This window comes from Tachyglossus aculeatus, chromosome 1 (assembly GCF_015852505.1).
Source record: "Tachyglossus aculeatus isolate mTacAcu1 chromosome 1, mTacAcu1.pri, whole genome shotgun sequence".
Classification (NCBI taxonomy): Eukaryota; Metazoa; Chordata; class Mammalia; order Monotremata; family Tachyglossidae; genus Tachyglossus; species Tachyglossus aculeatus.
In genome coordinates, this window is record NC_052066.1 from 139,039,978 (window position 1) to 139,063,756 (window position 23,779).

Below are 23,779 nucleotides of genomic sequence, written 5' to 3' on the forward strand. Positions count from 1 at the left end.
TCGCAATGAGGCAGACACCAGAATTCTCAAAACTTACGGCCAGCAACCCTAGCTGTCAATACTTTACGAAAAACTCACCAAATGCATAAACTTGAATACTTTGTTGAAGGTTCGCCTGAAAAAGAAACTGTCCAACCTCTAACCAATAAACTGATAGCCTCATAATTCCATACTATTCTCAAATGGCTTTTTTGCCTCTTCTTCCAAAATATGAGGTTATTCTTTATGTTAAATTCTTATGTTAAATATTTCTTGGACATTGAAAAGATACAGAATTTTTTTTGAAGAATTTGATGCTCCGCCTCACAGGACACCTCATTTATTTACAGGATACCTCACTTGCTCACAGCCAACTAAATTACCCAGAAAATGGAGACAACACACCACAAAGTCATTCATTCAGTAGTTTTTATAGACTAAGTACAGAGAACTGGTAGCAGGATTGTGGACACTACAGCACATTACTTGCCCTCTAATGGAAATAGTATAGACTGTACACTGTATACAAAGAAAAATTGATAAAGCAGGAAAAGTATGGAAAACATGAATAGACAAACAACCAATCAGTGGTATTTACTGAGCACTGGGTACAGAGCACTGTAACTAAGCACTTGGGAGAATAAAATACAGCAGAATTAGCAGTCACGTTCCCTGCCCATAGTGAGTTTACAGTCTATGAGGGAGACAGACGTTAATATAAATTAGCTAATGAAAAGTGGCTTAAATACATGGAAAGGGTAAGTGAGCTTATAAATGAATGCTAAGGGTGGCTGTTGGGAAGAAATGACATGGGGGAGGTGGTAATTAGTTGGGGAAAGCGGCAATTAGTTGGAGAAAGCCTCCTGAAGGCAGAGGGGAAGGAACCAGTGGAGAGTGAGCAGTTGAAGATGGAAGTTAAGAAGGGGAGGAGGGAAGGGGCGAGAGATTTCATAAGATGAGAGGGAATGGGGTCTGAAACACAGGTGGATGGAGTAGGATGGAGTCGGGGAAGGAAGAGTCGAAACCAAGGGACAGTACGTAAGTCGGCTCAGGAGAGCAGAAGGGTGTGAGCTGAGGTGTAGCAGGAACAGACCCCAGTCCCACAATACTTATGTACATATCTATAAGTTATTTATTTACACATCTGTCTCTCCCTCTAGATTGTACGCTCACTGGGGGCAGAGAACAGGTCTACCAGCTCTGCTGTATTATATTCTCCCCAGTACTTAGTTCAGTGCTCTGTGCTGTGAGCCCATTGTTGGGTAGGGATTGTCTCTGTTGCCGAATTGTACTTTCCAAGCACTTAGTACAGTGCTCTACACACAGAAAGCGCTCAATAAATACGACTGAATGAATGAACAAGCACTCAAATACCAAGGACTGGTGATCTGATGGAGAGCCTGACTCTTCCTCTGTCTCCCACCCTCTGTGGGAGTCCCTCAAGGTTCACCTCTGGATCCCCTTCTATTCTCCATCTTTACCCACTCCTCTACATCCCCAAACCTGACCTACCTCTTTTTTCTTAATGCATTTGTTAAGCGTTTACTATGTGTCCAGCACTGTTCTAAGTGCTGGGGGAGATACAAGTTAATCAGATTGGAAACAGTCCCTGTAGCACATGGAGCTCAGAGTCTTAAGTAGGAGGAAAAGCGGGTACTGAATCCCCATTTTTCAGATAAGGAAACAGAGGCACAGAAGTTAAGCTACTTGCCCAAGGTCACAGAGCAAATTGGCAGAGCTGGGATTGGAACCCAGGACTGTGCTCTTTCCATTAGGCCACACTGCATCCTTGGCCCCTCTTTCTCTGTTGTTTCATATCTCCTCCTGCCTTCTGGACATCTCTACCTGGATGTCCCGTCAACACCTCATACTTCACATGTCCAAAACGGAACTCCTCCTTTTCCCATCCAAACCCTGTCCTCCCCCAACTTCCCCAACACTGTAGACAATACCTTCATCCACCCCATCTCACAAGCCCGTAACCTCGGCATTCTCCTCTACTCATCTCTCCCATTCAACCCACGTATTCGAACTGTCACTAAATCCTGTCGGGTTTACCTCCATGACATCTCTAAAATCCACCCTCTCCTCTCGATCCGAATGGCTATTACACTTGCTGACCTCCCTGCCTCCTATCTCTCCCTTCTACAGTCCTTACTTCGCTCTGCTGCCCAGATCATTTTTCTAAAAATCATTCAGTTCACAGTTCCCCACTCCTCAAAAACCTCCAGTGGTTGTCAGCCAAGCTTCTCATCAAAACTAACTCCTTAACACTTGCTTTAAAGCATTCAATCAGCTCACCCCCTCCTACTTGCCCGCGCTGATTTCCAATTACAACCCAGACCATCCACTTCATTCCTCTAATGCCATTTTAGTCGCTGTACCTCGGTCTTCTCTTATCTCGCCGTTTACCCCTTGCCCACATCTTCCCTCTGGCCTGGATCTCTGTCTCGTTTCACATATGATCCCCCACCTTCAAAGCCTTATTAAAATCACATCTCCAAGAGGCCTTCCCCGACTTTTCCCTACTCCCTCTCCCTTCCGTGTCACCTCTGCACGTGGATCTGTACCTTTCAAGCACTTGATATACGCTCACCCTCAGTCCCAAAATACTTGTGTACATAGCCGTAATTTATTTATTTCTACCAATGTCTTCCTCCCACTCTTGACTGTGAGCTCCTGAAGGGTAGAGAATATGTCTACATCTCTAACTGTACCCTCCCAAGCACTTAGGCCAGTTCTCTGCACACTATAAGCGCTCAATGAATACCACTGATTGAGCTTCACTTGGCGCAATCAGCAGATAATGCTGAAAAGTCATTTACTTCTGTGGCTTAGTACGGTGCTTGACATAAATACCACGAAGACCCTTTCTCTTGTAATATAGAAGACCGTGATAGTATGAGTAGAGGAATTCTGCACTTCAAACCAAAGAGCACAGACCATAGCTATTTATAGACCATTAGCTTTATTTACAGTACTGGAGCAGTCGTCTGCTCACAAAAAAAGAAAAAAATGTTTTTCATCCAGTCGTATTTATTGAGCGATTACTGTGTGCGAAGCACTGTACTAAGCGCTTGATAGAATCTGTGTCTTCGCAACTCAATGGAGGAAGGAAAAAGCCAAGTTTAGGAGACAGTTAACCATCTCAAGTTTAAGCAAAATAATGGTTTATTTCACAGTGGAATCATGAACCAAGCCCTCAGCTCCACAAATTGACACCTTTTACTTAATAATGATGGCATTTATTAAGCGCTTACTATGTGCAAAGCACTGTTCTAAGCACTGGGGAGATTACAAGGTGATCAGGTTGTCCCACAAGGGGCTCACAGTCTTAATCCCCATTTTACAGATGAGGTAACTGAGGAACAGAAGTTAAGTGACTTGCCCCAAGTCACCCAGCTGACAATTGGCAGAGCCGGAATTGGAACCCATGACCTCTGACTCCAAAGCCCGTGCTCTTGCCACTGGGCCAAGCTGCTTCTGCGTCTACTTAATCTGCTACCTAATCTACCATATAACTGTGGAATTATGAATATATTTTAGGGAGAGTGGAGGCTCTGGCAAATTCAGCAGTCATTTTGTATTTCAGCTCTCAAAACAAAAGAGATCGATTGCCCTTGTCACCTCAGAAAGTATTAAACAAGAGTTCACAAACAATGGGTTCCACTTTCAGGAGCTATAAAACCAAGTGTCTCTTTTCAGACACAGGCTCATGGACGAAAATCTCTGTTTAAACAGTGAGCTTCTGCCCTTGTTAGCTCTGGAAAGCAGGAAATAAACTGCTGGGGACTGGATTTTCAGTTCAAAAGATCTGGGCTTGGGTTTCAGGCCAATTAAAGAGTTTCTCGCAAGTGATTGCATTTCTGTATATGGGTAATTTTTGCAAAATCCATAGGAAAACTCAGAAATGACGATCTCCAATAGCAAGGCCTGCATTTCCAACCAACCTCACTTCTTAAATAAATGTCTCTGGTTATGGAAGGAAAATAAGCATATTACTCTAGGAAAGCACGGCAGAGTGGATAGAAGCATTGGGAGTCCGAAGGCTGTGGGTTCTAATCCTGCTTCAGCCGCTTGGCTGCTGTGTGACCTTGGGCACGTTATTTCACTTCTCTGTGCCTCAGTTTCCTCATCTGTAAAATGGGAATTAAGACTGAGCCCCGTGTGGGACAGGGATTGTGTCCAACCTGATTTGCTTGTATCCACCCCAGTGCTTAGTACAGTGCCTGGCACACAGTTATCACTTAACAAATACCACAATAATAATTATTATTATTATTAAAATTTGTTTTTCCAAGCATTTTCTAACCCATGAAACATGCGCATTGTCCCTGCTCTATTGTAATTTTTCTGATACAAGGATACTATTCTAAGTTTTCATATTCTAGACAAAGTCCTTCATTTTCGGTTGACAACTTTTACAAAGTCATTTGACTCCCAAATCCCTTTTTGATTTTCCATGAGTCCAAATCGATCTCCTTCAGCACCTCCCCACATGTGGTTCTGAGATGTAGCCAGAAAGACGACACGTGTCCTTTCTTTTTCCAGGGACCACCCAACCTGTGTGCAGGGGGGGTGCGGAGGAGGCAATCTATCTCTTACCAGCAGCCCCATACCCAGGGGAAAGAAGGGAAGAGGAAAGGATGGGTGGGAAAAACAGCTAAACTTAAGTTTTATGATCTAGAAATACCCCACCAATCTTTTTTAAAGAGTAACTTCTAAAAAGAGAAGCGGCAGAGCCTGGTGGAAAGAGCATGAGCTCGCGAGTCAAAGGACCTGTGTTCTTATCCCAACTCCCACCACTTGTCTGCTTCCTAAGTCCCTTAACATTTCCGTGTCTCAGTTTCCTCGTTTGTAAAATGGAGACGAAATACTTGTTCTTCCTCACACCTCTCCCGTGAGTCAAGCAGAGTGGCCTAGAGGATAAAATATGGACTTGGGGGTCACTCTGTGCTTCAATTACCTCATCTGCGAAACGGGGATTAAGACTGTGAGCCCTATGTGGGACAAAGACTGTGTTCAACCTGGTTAGCTTGTATCTATCTCAGCACTGAATACGGTGCCTGGCACGGAGTAAGTGTTTAAATGCCACTGTCGCCGGGGGGAGAAATAAAAACTCTGACCAGATTAACTTGCATCTACCCCTGTACTTAGTTCAGTGTTTCACACAACAATGCTTAATAGCTATTTTTATCATGATTACCTAAAATTTACAAGAAAGCAACAGACATGATTACGGGCTCTACAGATAAACTTTAAATATTCAAGCTTAATGGGGAACCCATCGTCCCCCTGAAAACTCACGCCAGCTCAGAGAATTTAAATTAAATGTTTTTTACATGATATTTGTTGTGTTTAACATATGTCAAAACACTGTTTTAAGCACTGGGGTAGATACAAGTTAATCAGTTGGATACAGTCCCTGTCCAGCATGGGGCTCACAGTCGAAATAGAAGGGACAATAAAATCCCCATTTTACAGTTGAAGAAACCAAGGCACCGAAAAGTTAAGTGACTTGCCCAAGGTGAGACGGCAAGCAATTGGCAGAGCCAAGATTAGAACCCATGTCCTCTGACCCCCAGGTATGTGCTTTTTCCACTAGGCTATACTGCTTCTCCATACGTATCCTATTCCCTGCTCTCCCTTGAAATGCAACTTGAATGTTTCCATCTCGGTTAAAATCTATTTATGTTTTTCAAAGCAATGCTAAGCCTTCCAACAGGAAGGCAGTTCCTTTCAGAGGAAAAAAAAAATCACGTTTCTCTGAATGGGAAATGGGAAATAAATTCACAGCTGTCTCAGTTTTGCAACCGTAATGACAACTCAATCGGGTTGCAGCAAAAGCCCCTGCATTCAGCCTCACCTAATCGTGATTTAAATTACCCCGTTTGCCTTCGCTACTTATTCAACTATTCAATTAAGTTGTCATTTTTTCCATAGGCTTAAAACAAAAGACCAGCTTATATACAATCTGGGCAACTAGAAAATTGGAGCAATTCAGAAATTAAGGAGGAGGATATATGGGTAAGGAGATATATGGGTAAATTCCTCCACCAACTTATATGCAATCTGGACAATTAGAAAATTGGAGCAATTCCAAAATTAAGAAGGAGGATATATGGGTAAATTCCTTCACCTTGTATTATTGTTATGGTATGTGTTATCCCTTTTAGACTGTGAGCTCACTGTTGGGTAGGGACTGTCTCTATATGTTGCCAACTTGTACTTCCCAAGCGCTTAGAACAGTGTTCTGCACACAGTAAGCGCTCAATAAATACAATTGATGATGATGATGATGTTAATCGCTTATTATGCATCAAGCACTGGGGAGGTATAAGTTTATCAGTTCAGACACAGTCCCTGTCCTTTAAGGGGCTCAGGGTCTAAGTAAGAAGGAGTATCGGCATTTTACATATGAGGGAACTGAGGCCCAGAGAAGTTAAGCGACTTGCCCGAAGTCACAAAGGAAAATAAATAGAGCTGGAATTAGAACCCAGGTTCTCTGCATCCCAGGCCCAAGCTATTTCCACTAATCCTCATGTTTAATCTATTTTAAATAATAATAATAATGGCATTTATTAAGCGCTTACTATGTGCAAAGCACTGTTCTAAGCACTGGGGAGGTTACCAGGTGATCAGGTTGTCCCTAAGGGGGGCTCACAGTCAATCCCCATTTTACAGATGAGGGAACTGAGGCACAGAGAAGTTAAGTGACTTGCCCAAAGTCACACAGCTGACAATTGGCAGAGCCGGGATTTGAACCAATGACCGCTGACTCCAAAGCCCGTGCTCTTTCCACTGAGCCACGCTGCTTCTCTATGGCAGGAGTAGATTTATAAACTCATTCCTCAAGTGAAAATTAAGAAACAAGAACTGCCCAGCATGGTAAAATAAAGCAGTTTTCACCAGCTTCTGTCTTGGGAAGGGTCGGTGTTGTATCACCCCTACGCTACCCAGAGTGCACCCACTCTCACTGGGGGGAACCAAACAATGGTATTTATTGAACACCTAATGTAGGCGGAGCACTGTATGAAGCGCTTGGGAGTATACAGTACAACAGAATTGGTAGGCACGTGCCCTGCCCACAGGGAGATTACAGTCTAGATGATGACTTTAGTCTAGAAGGGCAGAGATGGGGAATGGTCAGAGGACAGGAAGAAAGAATAAAGGGGAAGGGGTGGGAGTGAACCCTGGGGAGTTGAACTGGGGGGCCAGGGGAGGTCCCAAGGCACCATCCCAAACGACGGCCGCTTCGGTTTAGACAGCCTGTCGAGTGCTTAGGTCAGTGAAGTCAGGCTCCTGGATCCAAATAATAATAATAATAATAATTGTGGTATTTGTTAAGCATTTACTAGGTGCCAGGCACTACTCTAAGCGCTAGGGTAGATACACGGTAATCAGGTTGGACACAGTCCCTATCCCACATAGTAGTAATAATTGTGATATTTGTTAAGCGCTTCCTATGTGCCGGTCACTATTCCAAGCGCTGGGGTACATACAAGCAAATTGGGTTGGACACAGTCCCTGTCCCACGTGGGACTCACAGTCCCAATCCCCATTTTACAGATGAGATAACTGAGGCACAGAAGAAGTGACTTGCCCAAGACCACACAGCAGACAAGCGAGGGAGTCGGCATTCGAATCGATGACCTTCTGACTCCGAGGCCCTTGCTCTATCCACTAGGCCAGGCTGCACTTGGGGCTCACAGTCTTCACCCCCCTTTTACAGATGAGGTAACTGAGTCCCAGAGAAGTGTAATCATCAATCAATCGTATTTATTGAGCGCTTACTGTGTGCAGAGCACTGTACTAAGCGCTTGGGAAGTACAAGTTGGCAACATATAGAGACAGTCCCTACCCAACAGTGGGCTCACAGTCTAAAAGGATGTGTAATGTGTAAGAATGTGTAAGAATGTGTAATGACTTGCCCACAGTCATACAGCAGACATGCGGCTGTGGCAGGATTAGAACCCAGGTTCTTCCGACTCTCAGGCCCGAATGCTCTTTTCCCCTAGGCCTCGCTGCTTCTGCTTTTAGACCCCAGTGACTGAAGCTCTTCTGGGCCATGCCCAGCTTCCTCGTAGTCCTTCTCCGCTTTCAAGGCAGGTCTGGAGAGGACAACTGGATGAGACGTCAGGATGAGGGTTTATGTGGGGGCAAGGCATTCCTTTCGGCTTGGCAGAAATTCATTCATTCAGTTGCATTTAATGAGTGCTTACTGTGTGCAGAGCACTGTACTAAGCGCTTGGGAAGTACAAGTCGTCGATAGAGATGGTCCCCACCCAACAACGGGCTCGCAGTCTAGAAGGGGGAGACAGAACGGGGAGGAATTCTAGGCTGTTCTGGTTATTCAATCAATCAATCGTATTTACTGAGCACTTACTGTGTGCAGAGCACTGTACTAAGCGCTTGGGAAGTCCAAGTTGGCAACATACAGAGACGGTCCCTACCCAACAATGGGCTCACAGTCTATTTATTTTATTTTGTTAATATGTTTGGTTTTGTTCTCTGTCTCCCCCTTCTAGACTGTGAGCCCACTGTTGGGTAGGGACTGTCTCTATATATTGCCAACTTGTACTTCCCAAGTGCTTAGTACAGTGCTCTGCACACAGTAAGTGCTCAATAAGTACGATTGATTGATTGGGGAGACAGAGAACAAAACAAAACATATTAACAAAATAAAATAAATAGAATAAATATGTACAAGTCAAATAAATAAATATTCAAGTCTTCGGGGCTCTAACACACATAAATCAGAAGCTCCTGGAATAGACGGGCTGGAAACACAATCTGGAATCGGTGCCACCCTAAGTCCTCTTCCCCACTGTGCCCGCTCACCCACCTAGCTCTGCCACTGGCAATACACCGCAACGGTTTCGTCCGGGCTGCCCGAAAAGCAACACCTGCTGCTGGTACTGTAGGTTCGTTTAAAAATAATGGTTTCTGCCTCGAGTGACTTATTTAAACTGTGCTTTATGCTTTGATACTGCCAAAGGAAAGATCAAACGAGTCTACTGTGAGGAGGCAAAAAGTAAATGGCAAAGTCACGTCTTTTTTGCTCTAAATGGTGGTACGCTAAGACACTTTACAGATAATTACTTGTTCCAGGTCCAGAGGGGTTGTAACCATTGGGATTAATGCTAAACTGTAATTCAAGCGGTCGGCTTCCAGCAAGACGGATGGCATTTGTGGTAAATGCTCTGCAGACAGTAAGCACTCAATAAATAAAACTGCTTGATCCTTGACTGTCAGATTAATAAAACTGTAGACTTAAAAATGATGGCTTCTGACTTCCGTGATTTATTTAAACTACATTTTATGTTATATTTTAGATTACAAAAGGAAAGCTCAAATGAGCCTGTTGTGAGGCAGCAAAAAGTTAATGGCAAAGACACGTCTTTATTGCTCTAAATGGTGGTAAAGACATTTTAGAGACAAGTATTTGCTCCAGTTCCAGGGGAGCTGTAGCCACATGGGATTAATACTAAATTATAATTGAAGTGATCTAACTTTCAACAGGACGGCATTTGTGGTAATTTCTTGACTCTCAGTGTAATAAACTTTCGAACAGGCTACCAAGGAAGGAGTGCTTCATCTCTTGAGGTCTTAATTTTAATACAAAAAAATATTTCCTGGAGAGTTTAATCAGATTAAATAGCTTTTCAGGATTCTTTTCCAGTTTTGTTTCTCTAAGAGGCAATGATTTACATTTGTTACAGCCCTGAGGCCTGAAGAGCAGAACCACTCAGAATTAAATGCCATTTAGAATTAAATGTACTACTGCTGAAATCAGTTCTATCCCCCGACTTTGGTTACTATATCAGCCTCCTCACTGACCTCCCTGACTCCTGTCTCTCCAAACTCCAGGTCATACTTCACTCTGCTGCCCTGATGGTTTTTCTAAAAAAAAGTTCAGTCCACGTTTCCCCCACTCCTCATCTTCAGATTTTCAGAAATCACTGATTCCCTGCTTCAGCCCAGCCCAAACACATCACTCTAGTGGCCAGCTTGTTCATTCCTTCATTTAATCATATTTATCGAGCGCTTACTGTGTGCAGAGCACCGTACTAAGCGATTAGAAAGTACAACCCATCCCACGTAACTCACTGTCGACCCCATTCCCACCTAATAATAATGATAATGATGGCATTTGTTAAGCGCTTACTATATGTTGCCAACTTGTACTTCCCAAGAGCTTAGTACAATGCTCTGCACACAGTAAGCACTCAATAAATACGACAATGAATGAATGAACATGCAGAGCACTGTTCTAAGCGCTGGGGGAGGGGATACAAGGCGATCAAGTTGTGAGCCCACGTGGGGCTCACAGTCTTTATCCCCATTTTACAGATGAGGTAACAGGCTCAGAGAAGTTAAGTGACTTGCCCAAGGTCACACAGCAGACATGTGGCAGAGCCAGGATTTGAACCCATGACCTCTGACTCCAAAGCCCGTGCTCTTTCCACTGAGCCACGCTGCTCCTCTGCCCTGGAACTCCCTCCCCCCTCCAAATATGACAGACCATCACGCTTCCCACCTTATTAAAATCTTATCTACTCCAAGAGGCCTTCCCCGATCAAGCCCTCATTTCCCCTATTTCACTTTGCGCTATACCCTTTTAAAGCACTTAATATTCACCTCACCCTCAGCCCCAAGGCACTTGGGTTCATATCCATAATTTATTTCTATTGATGTTGGTCTCCTCTTCTTGTGGGCAGAAAACCATGTCTACCAGCTCTGTTCTGTTGTATTCCCCCAAACGCTTAGTACAGTGCTGTACACACAGTAAGCACTCAAATTCCATTGATGGATTGACCAGCTTGATTAAAGGCTTCAAGGCCCAAACATAAGCTTTCATTCATTCAATCGTGTTCATTGAGAACTTACTGTGTGCAGAGCACTGCACTAAGTGCTTGGAAAGTACAATTTGGCAACAGATAGAGACGGTCCCTACCCAACAACGGGCTCTTTCCTGCCTAAGAAATAGGAGCATGTGTTCTAAGTCTTCTGAACTCAACCAAGCACTTAGTAGAGTGCTCTGCATACAGCAGGGAGTCAATAGGGCTATTGATTGATTTCCCAGGCCTTTCTTCCCTGCAGATTAGGCAACACCCAGCATACGAAATCCTGTTCCAGGAGTTTAGGCAATCCGGTTTGGCAAGCACATTTGGGTGAAACTGGATTAAATTCATTGTCCCTGAGGGCACTCAGCTACTAGAATACATACTCATTCTTCTTCTGTCCCATTTTGACTGTTTCTCAGAAAACAGAAGTCCACCAATCAAATAATAATAATAATAATAATGACGGCATTGGTTAAGCAGGAACTATGTGCCAAGCGGTGGGACAGATACAAGATTATCGGTTTGGACACAGTCCCTGTCCCACGTGGGACTCACAATCTCAATCCCTATTTTACAGATGAGATAACCGAGGCACAGAAGTGAAGTGACTTGCCCACGGTCACACAGCTGACACATGGCGGAGCCGGGATTAGAACCCAGGTCCTTCTGGTTCCCAGGCCCATGCTCTACCCTCTAGGCCACACCGCTTCTCAGCTGAAGAACAATGACAGAGGCTGGAGAAGTTCCCGGGTGGGAGAGAGTGCATTTACCAAGAATCCTAGGCGGTGACTGACTGAATACATGTTCTTAAGAGTCAACACCACTTTATATATTGAATAAACGGGGGCTCAACTGAAGAGAAACACTCCTCACCTGGTTGTACATATATCGAAGCATGAAATCCAGTAGGAAAGATTTCCCTTTTCGAAACGCTCCTGCCACAGACACCACAACAATGTTGAGATCCTCACCTGGCTGTACATATATCGAAGCATGAAATCCAGTAGGAAAGATTTCCCTTTTCGAAACGCTCCTGCCACAGACACCACAACAATGTTGAGATCCCGTATGTGCTCCTGTAGTAAAACGTCTTCCAAAGCCTTTTCATCTAGTTCAAAGTCATGGTCATCTTCATGCGCAAGAACAATCTGAACTGGACATGGCTTCTTCATAACCTCGTCAGAATTCACCAGGTCCTCCTCCTCTCCTAGTAACAGAAGAAAAATCAATTATTTTTCCCGCCTCGGGCTACTTACTGAAGCACAAATGCAACACGGTTAAATGGCCGCTACTGGTGACTCTGCTGTTATTGGAGATCATCTGAGGGTAGTTATATAAAGCCATGTTCTCAGTTACATGCTGATTTCTCACTCCCTAAAACAGCAGGGTCACTCCTCATCAAATTAGACAAATTTTCAGAAACCAGGCACACTGCACTTACAACTTGCACCTAAAGAAGCACAAATACCACGCCTGGGTCATCTTTAAGTTAAAAGGGAGATTCCTAGGTATTCTTCGGAAATGTTATTAAACTTAAGCTGTATTATAATGGCACTTTATAATTTTGACCTAGAAGAAAGGCAACAGGAGAGTGTGAGGGGGAGGAGGGGAAGGGAGGGAAGAGGAGAGAAGGAAAATTAAACAGTGACATTTCAGTAAGGATTTACTTCCCCAAACTATTCAGAGAGCTGCTCTAGACCTCCCACATTTGAAGGGTTGACGATTTAGTTGGTCAGTGAGCAACTGGTGTAGTGGATTTTTCCACGTTGCACTAGTATACTAGAGGATTATGAGTTTTACAGCACCAAACTTATAATTACAGCACCAAACAAGAACCAAACTAAAAACATCAGATTCTGGGGTGTTCTCAAATTTCAAGGGAGTTTGGGAACAGTTGACATTGAAATCTAATAGCATTGCAAGCGTTTTTAGGGTCACTCTGTGGTTTTGACTTAATCACTTAATTAGCCACTAATGTGGCTTTCCCGGCGAGGGGTCTGATATTAGACATCTGAAAATGGTGACAGTGCAATATAAAAAGCGATTTACAGTGCTTAAAAATAGAACTCTTTAGTTTTCATATTGATTGCTTTTAGTCTCAAAAGGCAGTGTCCCCCTCCAACAAGTTAAACTTTCCTTGGACAGTATAGCTCCTTGACCTGTGCTTTGGGAATGTTTCAAGGAAAATATTTTTGAAAATCCCCTTTAGAGTTGAGGCAAAGAGGGGCTTTAGGAAATGATTACCCATTTGGGGACCAACATAGGGGGCCTGCTCAGAGCCTTCCCTCCTTCCCTGGGCAGGATGACAAGAGCGACAACAGGGAAGGTGGAATCCCTCACGATTTATTGGTGGACCAATAAGCATGTGTGAATTCCTTAATAGCATGCTCTAAATAGGAGTCTAGAAATCCACATCCTCACCCAACATCCCAAGAGCCCTTTACCTACATTTGCCCTCCCAGGACTGCATGGGGAAAAAGAGGATTAGTTGGCACGGGGAGGGTACGCCTGGCTCAGTGGAAAGAGCCCGGGCTTGGGAGTCAGAGGTCATGGGTTCTAATCCCGGCTCCGCCAATTGTCAGCTGTGTGACTTTGGGCAAGTCACTTCACTTCTCTGGGCCTCAGTTCCCTCCTCTGGAAAATGGGGATTAGGACTGTGAGCCCCACGTGGGACAACCTGATCACCTTGTATCCCCCCAGCGTTTAGAACAGTGCCTTGCACATAGTAAGCACTTAACAAATACCATCATTATTATTATTATTATTATTAATGGCATTTATTAAGTGCTATGTGCAAAGCACTGTTCTAAACGCTGGGAAGGTTACAAGGTGATCAGATTGTGCCACGTGGGGCTCACAGTCTTAATCCCCATTTTACAGATGAGGTAACTGAGGCACCGAGAAGCTAAGTGACTTGCCCAAAGTTACACAGCTGACAAGTGGCGGAGATGGGATTTGAACACATGACCTCTGACTCCAAAGCCCATGCTCTTTGACTCTGGGCAAGTCACTTAACTTCTCTGGGCCTCAGTTACCTCCTCATATGTAAAATGGGGATTAAGACTGTGAGCCCCATGTGGGACAACCTGATTACCTTGTATCCCCCCAGCGCTTAGAACAGTGCTTTGCACATAGTGAGTGCTTAACAAATGCCATTATTATTATTATTATTACCTTCAGGGATGAAGATGACTCAACGTGTCCAAAACAGAACTCAAACCTTGTCCTTACCATCGCTGTATACAGTATTACTATCCTCCCTATCTCACAGCCCCATGACCTTGGCATTGTCCTTTACTCCTCTCCTTCACGTAGCCCACATATTCAGTCTGTCAACAAATCCTGTCAGTTCTACCTTCACCTCGCTAAACTCGGCCCTTTCCACTCTAGCCAAACTGTTACTACGGTAACTACTGGATCAGCCTCCTGTCACCTTATACTTCTCTCTGCTGCCCAGATCATTTTTCTGAAAAACTGTTGAGTCCATGTTTCTCCCACTCCTCAAGAACGTCGAGGGGTTGCCCATTCACTTCCCCATCGAACAGAAACTCCTTACCCTTGGCTTTAGGGCACTCAATCACCTTGCCCCCTCCTACCCTACCTTACTGATATATCACAGTCCAGTCAGTAAACTTGGCTCCCCCAGTGCCAGCTTGCTGCCTCAATCTCATCTACCTCCCCACCAACCCCTATCCTACATCTCCTCCCTCTGGCCTGGAAATCCCACCCCTTCAATATACGCCAGACCACCACTTTCCCCATCCTTCTAAGCCTTAAGGTCACATCTCCTCCAAGAGGTCTTCCCCGATTACCACTCTTTCCACACCCTCTCCCTCTGCGGCACTTGAATTTTTGCCCTTTGGACAACGGCATTTACCCCATCTTCAGCCCCACAGCATTTACTGAAAAATCCCTAACTTATTTTAATGCCTGTCTCCCCCCTCTAGACTATATCAGGAACGTGTCCAACTCTGTTGTATTGTACTCTCAAGTTCTTTGTAGACGATAAGTGTTCAATAAATACCACTGATTGATTGATTGGTTGACAGAAGGGGAATCAGAACCTGCTATCATTGCCACGTCCAGTACAGGAAAAGCTCGGAGACCTAGTTATCCAGCTACGGTTTCACCCCTAAGTACAGTGTTAACTGGGACAATGGGAAAGTTTATTCCATGGCAGTTCTGCCTAGAACTATTTAAAGCTTAATTGCAGCAGGATAATAATAATAATGATGGTATTTGTTAAGCACTTACTATGTGCAAAGCACTGTTCTAAGCGCTGGGGAGATACAAGGTGATCAGGTTATCCCATGTGGGGCTCACAATCTTAATCCCCATTTTACAGATGAAGTAACTGAGGCACAGAGAAGTGAAGTGACTTGCCCAAAGCCACACAGCTGACAGTTGGCAGGCCGGGATTTGAACCCCTGACCTCTGACTCCAAAGCCCGTGCTCTTTCCACTGAGCCACGCTGCTTCTCACAGCAGGATAATTTTTCAGTACTTCAGTTTAAGCTTGGAGAGTCAAAAGCCTCCATTTCATGTACTATATTTATTCAACTAATTGTATCCATCACATAAATGCCCCATTCAGATTCTTGAGGAGGAAATAGGAGATTTTTAGGGGGGCGTGACCGGGTTGTAATCAGCGATTGCGGCCCACACCAGGAGGAAGAGGGGGTCAGGACACGACAATGCAACACTCCTCTAGTGTCAGATTACTCACCATGTCCTGATCTTGTCTACTTGGCCACATCTCTCTCTAGCCTGGAACTCGCTCCCTCCTCCTTCACATACGCTAAGACTACCACTCTCTTCACCTTCAAAGCATTATTAAAGGTCATATCTTCTCCAAGAGGCCTTTAAACCCTCTTTTCCCCAGCTCATTCTCCCTTCTGTGTCATCTATGCACTTCGATCTGTGACCTTTGGACACCTGATATTCACCAACCTCACAGCACCTAGGCTCATATCTTTGAAGTATAAATTATAAATTGCTTACTTATTCACATTTATGTCTGTCTCCTCCTCAAGATGCAGAAACAGCGTGGCCTAATGGATAGAGCAAGGGCTTGGGAAATCAGAGAGATCTGATTTCTAATCCCATCTCTGCCGCTTGCCTGTGTGACTCTGGGTAAGGCATTTAACTTCTCAGTGCCTGTTACATCATCTGTAAAATGGGGATTAAGACTGAGCTGCACGTGGGACAGGGGCTGGGTCCAATCCCAGTGCTTAGTACATTGCCTGGCACATAGTAAGCACTTACCAAATATCATTAAAAAACAGACTGCAAGGCCATTATAGTCAGGTAACATGTCTGCTAATTCTGCTGCACTGTACTCTCCCAAGCACTTAGTGAAGTGCTCTGCATATAGTAAATGCTCATTAAGTACCACCAATTGATTAAAAAGGGGTTCACAGATCACATGCTGAAGCTGCTGTGGTGGTAGTGGGGATGGTTTGCCTAGAGTCATCCACATTCTCTTGCCCAACCCCTGCAAATGCCCAACTGTTTAACAGACCGGGAGGACAGATGCAGTTTGTGATCACTGACTGGAATCTCTCTACCACCTGAACAGCAGCAGATACCACAATCACACTTCTAAGCTGTGGTTGCGTAGGATACTCAGAAAACCATGAAATGCAAAAACAAGACATGAAAACTAAAAAACAAACAGGAAAAAAAAAAAAACCATAGTTGTCCTCTGTGCAGATCAAAGCCAGAGTAATAGTAATTGTGGTACTCGCAAAGCACTTACTACATGCCAAGCACTCTTCCAAGCCTTAGGGCAGGACAATCAATGGTATTTATTGAGCACTTACTATGTGCAGAGCACTGTATTAAGCGCTTGGGAGAGTAATTTCGAAAGAGCAAGTTAGATTTGTATCCTTTCCCCTCCTGAGAGCTACTAAAAGTTCACAACCAAAGCGTAAATATTGATGTTACATGCTTCCTGCTGTTTGTCGTGAACAAGCTAGGGACAAAAAAGCTCTTAAGGTAACTGAAAGTCGTAAGCCAATTCACTGAAAGTCACGAGTTAACTTGCAGAAAGTGCATTTTAGAAACCCCACTAAAAGCCAACGTGTGCTCTAAGGCCCTCATTGGTGCCACTGATTAGAAACGTGCAGCAAAAGACATCACTTTGAAAGGGAGAGTGCTACGTTCTACAAAATCTTTGTAAAGCAAAGACATCCTCCACTTCCTCTCCTTCAATCTACTTCTCCCCAGGGCCCTGGAGGGCTCAGACGGGTGGCTGGTAACTTTTGCTAATTCTGGAACACTCCTTTTACTTCAAAACAGTTTGTTTTACAGTATTCGTTACGTGTCAGGCACTGTTCTGAGCCTTGGGGTAGATACGCTGAATCAATCTTTTATTGAGTACTTACTGTGTGCAGAACGCTATACTTTGGGCAAGACACAACTTCTCTGTGCCTCAGTGACCTCATCTGTAAAATGGGGATTAAGACTGAGCCCCACGTGGGACAACCTGATCACCTTGTATCCCCCAGCGCTTAGAACAGTGCTTTGTACATAGTAAGCGCTTAACAAATACCAGTATTATTATTATTATTAGGCAGTTCCAGCTTCCTCACTTATTGCCTGTCTCCCTGACTAGACTATATGATCGCTGTGGGTAGGGAATGTGTCTTTTATCCCGTACTCACCCAAGCACTTAATACAGTACTTTCCCCCTTTTAGACTATGAGCCCACTGTTGGGTAGGGACTGTCTCTATATGTTGCCAGCTGGTACTTCCCAAGCACTTAGTACAGTGTTCTGCACACAGTAAGCACTCAATAAATACAATTGATTGATTGATTGATTGCACATAGTAAGCGCTCAAATACGACTGAATGAACTGCCCCCACTTTCAGCCTACTGGTAGAATGCGGCAGATCTTTCCCTTTTAAGAGTGGTTCATTGTGCAGCTTTGATTTTGACCTTTAACTGAGGCTTTTCTTATGACCTTTTACAACACTGAAAGATAGGTAGAGTTACAAGTTGTGTACGACAAAGAAACCTGCTGAGAAACCAACCACCTTACCACAGAAGAAATCTTTGTGACGGTGCCTATAAATACAGCTTCTTAATGGGTTAGTTTGTGTGGGTTTGGGCAGGTGGTAGTCCACAAATGCTTCTGTTCTATTATTCTATTATCCTCTTCCAAGTGCTTACTATAGTGCTCAATAAATATGACTTACTGACAGTCAGCAAGGCTATCAGCAGCGGGAAAGCACTCCGAGAATGGCAGACCTGGGAACTTCAACCGATAAAACAGATTAGGCTCCATCCCTAAATCTGTTACATGTGATGGCTCAAAACGGTCCCTTCCACCCTGAACGTCACTTACCAAGTGTTTCAAACACAGAATTTCAAGTTATGCTCCATTCTGGGCCCCAAAGTGATCCCGGGCTCACACTTCCCAAGCGCTTAGTACAGTGCTCTGCACACAGTAAGCGCTCAATAAATACGATTGAATGAATGAATGAATGAATGAACTAGCCATCAGAAGCAATTCAGCCGGGGGGAAGTGAAAGAATCTGCTCTGGGAACAAACGTCAATGGCTGTGTTCCTGAAGAAGTTCACTTGTGCATTCTCTGCAAGCAACTTTTGGAAGTCCTCCCACTGCTCACCTCAAGATTTTTGATAAAGAAACGAGCACCAACTTCTGGAATTCATCATTCGTTCGAATCTAAAAATAAGTGATCAGCTGTCAAACGACCTCGGATTTTTCTCATTCTCTCAATAGGCTGAGATTTCACAATCCAAAAAATCCATTTTGGCACCTCTGTTTTAAATGCCTGTCTTGGATATGCGCAAAGAGTTTCAGAAACTGGAAACTAATGATGCTCACTATTTAAGAGAATGTACGCCTCTTCTGTTCTTCAGGATTGTTTTTAGGTGCTAAACTAAAACTGAGCAGATTAGGCAAGGTACTGCGACCAGTGGATTTTTACAGATTCTCTCTGTAAAAAAGGTAAGAATGTAAAGGAAGGGAAGCAGCATGGCCTAGTAGACAGAGCATGGAGCTGGGAGTCAGAAGGACCTGGGTTCTAATCCTGGCCCTGTCACTTATCTGCTGTGTGACCTGGGGCAAGTCACTTCACTTCTCTGGGCCTCTGTTACCTCACCTGTAAAATGGGACTAAAGACTGTGAGCCCCATATGGGAACAGTGCTTAGTACAGTGCTCTGCAAACAGTAAGCGCTCAATAAATATGATTGAATGAATGACAGGGACTGTGTCCAACCTGATTAGCTTGCCTCTATCCCACCGCTTAGAACAGTGCTTGATACATAGTAAACGCTTACCAATTATTATTTCTTCAAACTTGATTTTCACAGATCACATCCCCCACCCCCACGGCCCCGGCCTTTCTTTTAAAATAACTGTTTTCATTATCCTTATAGGGCTAGCAAAATCTGGAATGCTGAACCACATGTACTTGGACACAAGAAACAAGCTGCCCCTACCCCGCCTCCCTTCAGGCCAGCTCCGAATCCTTTAGGTCCAAAGTTGCAAAATTTTTCCTTTAGGTCCAGCCGGCCACCAGGTCCACGATTCTAAGCACAGAAGTTTCCAGACAGTCTCCTTGCCAGCGGAGAAGGGTTTTTTTTGTTTTCTGGTGGGGAGGGGGGTTGTGGTATTTGTTAAATGCTTACTATGTGTCAAACACTGTTCTTAAGTGCTAGAATAGGCACAAATTAGTTAGGCCGGACACAGTCCCTGTCCCACATGGGGCTCCCGATGTAAGTAGGAGGGAGAAAGGGTATTTAAACCCCATTTTAGAGTTGAGAAAACTGAGGCATAAAGAAATTAACTGACTCGTCCAAGGGCACACAGGAAGCAACTGGCAGAGCTGGGATTAGAACCCAGGTCCTCTGATTTCCAAGCCCTGGCTCTTTCCACTAGATCGTGCTGTTTTTCTAAATTACAAGCCTCTCAAGGGTACCAAAAACACTCTTGAGGGGATGGGGGAGGGATAGGAAGGAGAAGCAGGCAGCGCAAGGGAAATGTCCATAAAGAAGGGAAAGCCTCTGAGGATCTGATCCTGTGCGTCTCCCAGGGATACAGAAAGACTCTTAGCCAGAACTTTGGAGGCAGAGTTGGGATAATAATAATAATAGCATTTGTTAAGCGCTTACTATGTGCAAAGCACTGTTCTAAGCGCTGGGGGGATACAAGGTGATCAGGTTGTCCCACATGGGGCTCACAGTTATTATCCCCATTTTACAGATGAGGTAACTGAGGCTCTGAGAAGTTAAGTGACTTGCCCAAGGTCACACAGCAGACACGTGGCGGAGCCGGGATTCGAACCCATGACCTCTGGCTCCAAAGCCCGTGCTCTTTCCACTGAGCCACGCTGCTTCTCCATAAGAAAGCCTAAGGAAGAAATCCTTTAGAGAGAGAAGTGAGACTAAACAGGGAGAAAGCAAAGGGGAGGAGGGAGCAAAGTAGGAGGGAGGAAAGGAATTCTAAAAGGCCTTGCCCTCAACAAAACCTTTACTCTGGAAATGGCCCAGATCTGATTGCTCCCTTCAAACTGTTACATCAAGAGACCATTAGAAAGGTGTTCCCTAAACAAAACAGACCTTACTGACAGGAGATTAACAACTCAATAGCAATACAACAATTCTGGGCAAGGCGAGGTCCCAAATTCTCACCCAACCTCTGGGCACTGCAATCTCTGTGTTCCCCCAGTAAATAAACCCAAAATCCAATCCCAGAGCAGTGCAGTCTGGTGGCCTGGAGAGCCACTCTGGTGGCCACCGTGTCACTTAAGGGGAGGAGGTGGGGAGAAAAGAGGGGGGAAAAGAAAGCCAGCTGGAGCTAGCAAGTTGACTGGAAGCCAGGGAGCACCTGTTGAGGCCTTCTTCTAATGTTACTGACATTCATTCATTCATTCAGGCGTATTTATTGAGCGCTTACTGTGCGCTGAGCACTGTACTAAGCGCTTGGGAAGTACAAGTCAGCAACATATAGAGACGGTCCCTACCCAACAACGGGCTCAAAGGCTAGAAGGGGGAGACAGACAACAAAACAAAACATGTAGACAGGTGTCTGGCATAGTTGCCCCATCAACAGGGGGATTACATTCACTGGAAACTCGAAGGGACTTTACAAAGTCAAAATGAGTCTGGCTGACTTAAAACGAACCCAATTCTGCTTTGCCACCTATAATGAAACTTTTAAGCACCAAAACCCAGTTCTGCTTTGCCACCTATAATGACCTCAACAGATCTCGGACCTAAAAGCTGCTGGGAATGTGAGCTTTTGACAGAAAAATGCCACGAGTCCCTCAGGAGAAGCCCTGAACTATATGTTGAGTTTCTGTAACAACTCCAGGGCAGAAGTGCCGACTTTTCATTTTAAGCACAGGAATGGAGATTAGGACTAGGAAGGGACAAGTAAGAGCCTAGAAAGTCAACATTTGGCCTTTTAAGCCCTAAGTGGAAACTCTCAAGTCACTGAAAAATTAACTGATTTAAGCTTTCCATCTCTCCCCATCTTCTTATCTTGTCTTATGCTGTCATCTCCAACCCATAGCGATGCCATGGACATATCTCTCTCAGAACACCCCACCTCCAACTGCGATCATTCTGGTAGCGGATCCAGAGAGTTTTCTTGACAAAAAATAAATAAGTGGTTGACCACTGAGTCTCTGCCCTCGATTCTCTCCCATATCGCCGCTGCCCAGCATGGGTGGGTTTTGACTTGTAGCAGATTGCCTTCCACTTGCTAGCCACCATCATATTTCCAGATGAGGTAACTGAGGCCCAGAGAAGTGAAGTGACTTGCCCCAAGTCACACAGCTGACAAGTGGCGGAGCTGGGATTAGAACCCATGACCTCTGACTCCCAAGCCCAGGCTCTTGCCACTTAATCCGCTCTATGTGACCTTGGGCACGTCTATTCACTTCTACTCAGCCTCATCTGTAAAATGGGGATTAAGACTGGGATCCCATGTGGGACAGAAACTATGTCCACCCTGATTATCTTGTATCTACCCCAGCGCTTAGAACAGTGGCCTGGCACATAGTAAACACTTAATAAACACCATGTAATAATAATAATGTTTTCACCCTTATCTCCACTGTAGTTACATAATCTATGTCTGTCCCTGCACTCAGTTTACAATCTAATGGAGATAGTCTTCTTGCTCGGCACCAAAAGCTCAATACAGATGATGATGATGATGATAATAATTACTGTGGTATTTGTCAAGCACTTACTATTTGCCAAACACTGCATTAAGTGCTGGGATAGACACAAGATAAAGGAATAGGTAGGCCTCTGCTTGACTCTCTCTCCCACAGACAAGAATGGTAGAGTACTGGAAACTGTCCAGGTGCGACCCTGAGAGGGGCACCATCTTCTAGTGGAAAGCATAATGATGATAATAATAATACTGGTATTTGTCAAGCGCTTACAACATGCCAGACATTATATTAAGCACTGGGGTGGATACAAGCAAATTGGGTTGGACACATGAACCTTAGTTCTCCAGACATCTGCCGGTCTTTCTGTTCACTTCTTCTAGTGAATTAAGGAGCCAGCAGGAATCGCCCATAAACAGTTGGAGTGGGTATATAGCAAGTGTGATCCCCTACTAGGAACCAGGTCTACACACGGAACAGAGTTTCCTGAAAATGGGCCAAAAGCAATGAGTTAACAAGCAACTGCACCCAGCTTGACTCTCCTCGACGCTACCAAAGTAAAACAGTAGCACCATATTTTTGACACCATGCAGTTACTCCAAAAAGCCAGCAACGCAGGGCCTTACAGCATCTTGGCTTAGTGAATAGAACACCGGTCTGATGGTCAGAAGGACATAACAATAATAATAATAATGGTATTTGTTAAGCGCTTACTATGTGCAAAAAACTGTTCTAAGTGCTGGGGGGCTACAAGGTGATCAGGTGGTCCCACGTGGGGCTCACAGTCTTCATCCCCATTTTCCAGATGAGGGAACTGAGGCTCAGAAGTGAAGTGACTTGCCCAAAGTCACACAGCTGACAAGTGGCGGTGCTGGGATTAGAACACATGACCTCTGACTCCCAAGCCCAGGCTCTTGCCACTTAATCCGGCTCTGTCTGCTATGTGACCTTGGGCACGTCTATTCACTTCTACTCAGCCTCAGTGACCTCATCTGTAAAATGGGGATTAAGACTGAGATCCCAGGTGGGACAGAAACTATGTCCAACCTGATTATCTTGTATCTACCCCAGTGTTTAGAACAGTGGCCTGGCACATAGTAAGCACTTAATAAACACCATGTAATAATAATAATAATAAATTTTCACCCTTATCTCCACTGTAGTTACATAATCTATGTCTGTCCCTGCACTCAGTTTACAATCAAATGGAGAGAGTCTTCTTGCTCTGCACCAAAAGCTCAATAAATACAGACGATGATGATGATAATAATTATTGTGGTATCTGTTAAGCACTTACTAATTGCCAAACACTGCATTAAGTGCTGGGATAGACACAAGATAATCGGGTTGGACACAGTCCCTGTCCCACATGGGGCTGACAGTCAATCTCCATTTTACAGATGAGGAAATGGAGGCCCAGAGAAGTTAAGTGACTTGCCCAAGATCACACAGCAGACAAATGGTGGAGGAGTGGGAATTAGAACCCAGATCCTCCGGAGCCCATAATCTATCCATTAGACCACGCTGCTTCCCTAGCAGGAATAGTATTTATTAAGCTCTTACTGCATTCAGAGTGCTGTACTAAGCACCAAGAAATGCTCGGCACATGAACACTTTAATGTTATTGGAACTACTAGGAGGAAATTAAGACACAGACACTGTCCTTCAAAGAGCTCACAATCTGTGAGTGTACGTGGGGGACAGGACCAGAAACAGATACATCAGAAGTGATGAAATAAAACATTAAATCAGCATAAAAGTCAAGGAGGAACACTCAGTACACAAAACGGAAACCAG

The 23,779-nt window shown here is 44.4% G+C and overlaps 1 protein-coding gene across 3 annotated transcripts in view; it reads right to left on the reverse strand.

The window, feature by feature from the left end:
* Window positions 1–23,779, reverse strand: part of ATL2 (atlastin GTPase 2) — a 117,931-nt gene that overhangs the window by 38,447 nt on the left and 55,705 nt on the right. For 2 of the 3 annotated variants that reach the window (XM_038751237.1, XM_038751056.1), the window contains exon 2: window positions 11,798–12,033. In XM_038751237.1, the coding sequence (XP_038607165.1) occupies window positions 11,798–11,998 (201 nt within the window). In that variant the 5' untranslated portion in view covers window positions 11,999–12,033. The other variant, XM_038751143.1, reaches the window with a different exon arrangement.